General features: G+C 41.2%; 1 protein-coding gene across 1 annotated transcript in view; it reads left to right on the top strand.

The window, feature by feature from the left end:
* The first annotated feature begins 726 nt into the window (after positions 1-726).
* Positions 727-3,977, top strand: part of LOC118326384 (voltage-dependent calcium channel gamma-4 subunit-like) — an 11,057-nt gene continuing 7,806 nt past the window's right edge. Inside the window, exon 1 of the mRNA XM_035659366.1 lies at positions 727-1,285. Coding sequence (XP_035515259.1) covers positions 1,063-1,285 — 223 coding nt within the window. The 5' untranslated portion in view covers positions 727-1,062. The remainder of the gene's footprint in view (positions 1,286-3,977) is intronic.

Genomic DNA, 3,977 nt, shown 5'->3' with positions numbered 1-3,977 from the left:
CTCTCTCTCTCTCTCCCTCCTGGTGTCAGTGTGAAAAAGATGATCACTCAACAGAAAATGACCCCCCAACTGCAAACAGCCCGGGGCTTAAAGTGACAGGCTCTGAGGTTAGACTCAGTGTCTGGTTGTGAACATTTATGTCTTACTTTTCTACTTATGAGCTGGGTGATCTTGCAAGAAGACTGCTCCAACTTCAAAGGGGTTTTGATGGATTTTTAAAAAAAATATTTCATCAGTGGTGAAGCTTTCAACTTCTTTAAAGTTACTGCTACAGTAGTTCAGCCACAAATCAAATCTCTGTAATCTCCAGTGTACTGTCAGTGATGATGTGTTTTTATCCTTTGCTTGATTTCTGGATGTTTTGGAAAACATTTGAAACACAGTTTTTGAACTGCACGCACATTTATGTGTGTATGCTCTCTGTGTGTATGTGTGTGTTGTGTGTTTGTAGGTGGGTGAGTTGATTTCTTAATTGTATGTGAAAGTAAAACTTCAGACTCTAAACGCTTTTTTTTCTCCGCACATGCAGTTGCTTAATTCCCCTGCTCTCTAACATTACTGTACATGTTAGTGTAGGTCTGATATTTTAATCTTCCAGCAGCTGTTCACACGACCGTTTCCCATTGGCTTGGCTACAGCCGTGGAAGGTGTGGTCTCAATGAACGATGCTGCATCCTTTGTTAAACAGCAGCTTGCAGCTTAATATTGAGTAGTAGTAAACAGTAAAGAAGCCGTAGCAATGGTCGATAAAAAAAAACTTCCTTTTACCTTTTCCTTTTCATCATAAAAGTGTACTTGTTCAAGCAATTTTATATTTTATCCAATTTCCACCTGTAGCAGCATTTGAGATATGTCCAGTCTACTCAAAGGAATTCAACGAAAGCTCCGACTGAAGTTTAGGAGGAAGAGGAGCACTAATCGAGCAGTTAAGGATCGAGACTTGGCTTGGTGAGAGGAAAACCCGCGAGACGCGAGCTCTTCCTCTGACCATGAGAATGGGCACCATGCGCTCCTCGCCCTGTGCGTAAGCTGCTGTGGAGGACCGACACATTATGAGACGCCATGGCATGGTGTGACCGAAGGGTTCAGACTTTGTTGGCCATCGTGGGGGCCTTCGCCGCCTTTAGTCTCATGACCATCGCCATCGGCACAGACTACTGGCTTTACTCCCGCGCGTACATCTGCAACACCACTAATGCCACCACGGACGAGACCCAGATGCAAACCAAGAAAGTCAGAGGCGACCTGACGCACTCCGGGCTGTGGAGGATCTGCTGTGTCGAAGGTAAAACAAAGTCTAATAAGTTAGTAACCGTTATTCCACAAACTTTTTGGGTGACATACCAAGTGCTTAATGGCACAGGTGAACATCCCCCCCCCCAGTGATGAGCCAGCTGATTTCGGAGGTGACAATATGTTTGGCGTGATCAAATAGTGATTACATGTTCTGTCAGTGACATTAAACTAGATTTAAATGAATGCTCCTGTTGGAAACTCCGAGTGAAAATAATCGAAACGTCTGTGGAAAAAAAGTATACGGCAATTCGCAGTGGTTGTTTGTGTGGTGTGTGACGAAGCACCAAAAATGGAAATAAGCTAAGGGGTGCAACATCATCATCAGTCCTTTCTGTTGATAAATGCGTTAAGTAGCATTGAATGTTGTGGGCATGATATTGTATAAGAAATATTGGATGGACACTACTGCTCGTTGCGCGCAAAGGCGGTGATGTGCGTGCGTAATGCTACTTTAGCGTCAGTTTCCAATGTAAATGATTTATTTTGTCACTGAAAAATAAGTCTCAATGTGCAGATCGTGACATGGAGCCAAATCTAATGGCTTTTTTATGTTTTACATTTTGTTACAGGAAATGTCGCTTGTCCAGTAATAATTTAAGGATTCCTCCTAATTATCTAATTAACTCGACCCTGTTGCTTGGCAACTACTTCCATAAAATTGCTTTGACTGATGAAATAAGTTTCAGCTACAAAAGTAGCGTTTTCCCAATAAACTGACTTGCTTCATGAAATCCTGGCAGCATTTTCTCAGCAGTTCTGCTTATCCATGTTCCCTAACGTACACGCCTGAGGAGTTTTTGGGGCTGGGCTTCCTGCGCTGCTCCTTATTGTTTGGACACATTTGCACATCAATGCGCGCCACTGCATCATTGGAGAGAATCCGGATCAATTAAGTCAATCTGTTTAGTTTTTTTCCCCCTTGTACTTTATTGATAAACAATGTAGAACATAAAAATGGACAGTACACATAACATATTATCATTCAGTTCATCTGGTAGTAGCCACCGGTGGCACCAGTGACGTCTTCCATCAGTCCTGCCTGTTGTGGCGCTGTCCACTGCTGCTGGTGCTGAAATCTCCACTCTCAATGATTTTCTTCCTTTTAACTAAAAACCCAACGAGGCACAATCAATTAATAACCTAACATTTACAAGACAACCTCAGATGAAGGGGGCCAATCGTGACACACTGTAAGCTAGAAAATACTCAGTTTCTGACTTTTAAAGTATTAAACACAACGACTGAAGGTGATCAGCTTTTCCACACTTTCCTGCAGGTGGCACTTCTCATGTTTATGTATCCTTATTCATGGCTTGCAGCCAAAGAGATGTTGCAATTGCAACTGCAGAGGGAAAAAATAACTGTACTATGATTGCATTGTAATGGATCCATTCATATCACAACATTAATAATAATCAAATCACAGAATGTGGTATACTATCAGAAAAAATTCTTATTGTTGTTATAACATTTGACATACATTTACCTTATTGATCACAAGAGAATACTTGATTGCGATGTGTGTGAAGTTAGTAAAGGGAATTTGTTTTATCTCCAAATTGACACTGTTGTCCAAGTAAAGAGGCAACACTCGCCCAAAGGTTTGTCTCATATGCCATTACAGAAGTCACACTTCCTGCACTTTCGGTCTGCACGGTTACTACTCTTACTGGAACTTTAAATAAAAAGTGCATGACTATTTATGGATTTCCTGCAAAGGTATTCAAAAGACACATTCCCTTTCTCTCACCTCAAACCCATGAGAGTATCATCGGCAGAAGGGATATGGAGCACTCACTGTTCTTAAACATCTGTCGTCTTTTCCGCCATCTTCTCTTTCCCCGCTTACATTGTTGGATGTGTGTTACATGCAGAGCTGAAACTAAAACTAACACAACTTATCTGGCTCTTTCTCTTACACATACATCAGCACTATTGCCACACTTTTGCCAAAATTAGATTTTACTGGCCTCTGTGGCACACCTGTATCAGACTTTGGCTCAATTCAAAAAGATAATGGCATCCAATCACTTAAACATCATCAGAATGTCTCCTAAACATACGGGCAATTTGTATAATCTCCCTAAAGTTGAGTTGCACACTGTTTTTCCAAATGCATTCTTCAACTGTCAAAATATTATAGTAATTCTTTCATTTCCTGCATACTTTTCCTACACTTTCCCTTTGTTGTTGATTTGCTTTAAAAAAGAATTTTACACTCATTTTACTCTCCAGTTGAGGGATCATTTCTTCCAGGAAGAAAGAACTACATTGAGTCTAACCAGTTATATTAGGTCAAATGAGTGACATAAATAATGGGTAAACCCTGGGGACACATTGGCTAACCCTGTAGAAGGAATTATGCTTGTCTCTATGTGCCAGACAGACATCTGTATGAGTGTTCTGTCTTGTAGAACAAGGAGGAGGTTCACTGAAGGTGAGCAATGATGGCAAATGAGCTTTTAAAGGAAACAAAGTGAGGTCTTGTTCTGCAGCCAGTCATGCTGAAATGAAACAACAAGAACTCTCACTTAAGCAAGTCACCCCTGTTCACTGAACATGCTGGAGTGGAGTGCTACAGACTTTAAATGGACAAATCCTGCTGATTTGCTGTGAGCCACCACCTCGCCAAGTTTTTTTTTTTCTGCTTTCTGGTCTTGTGGCTTTGTGTGTGTGTGTGT

This window comes from Morone saxatilis, unplaced genomic scaffold (genome assembly GCF_004916995.1).
Source record: "Morone saxatilis isolate NCDOM2014 unplaced genomic scaffold, NCSU_SB_2.0 Contig17, whole genome shotgun sequence".
NCBI lineage: Eukaryota > Metazoa > Chordata > Actinopteri > Moronidae > Morone > Morone saxatilis.
The sequence above is the reverse complement of the archived record's forward strand: the minus strand, read 5'-3'. Positions and strand labels throughout refer to the sequence as shown.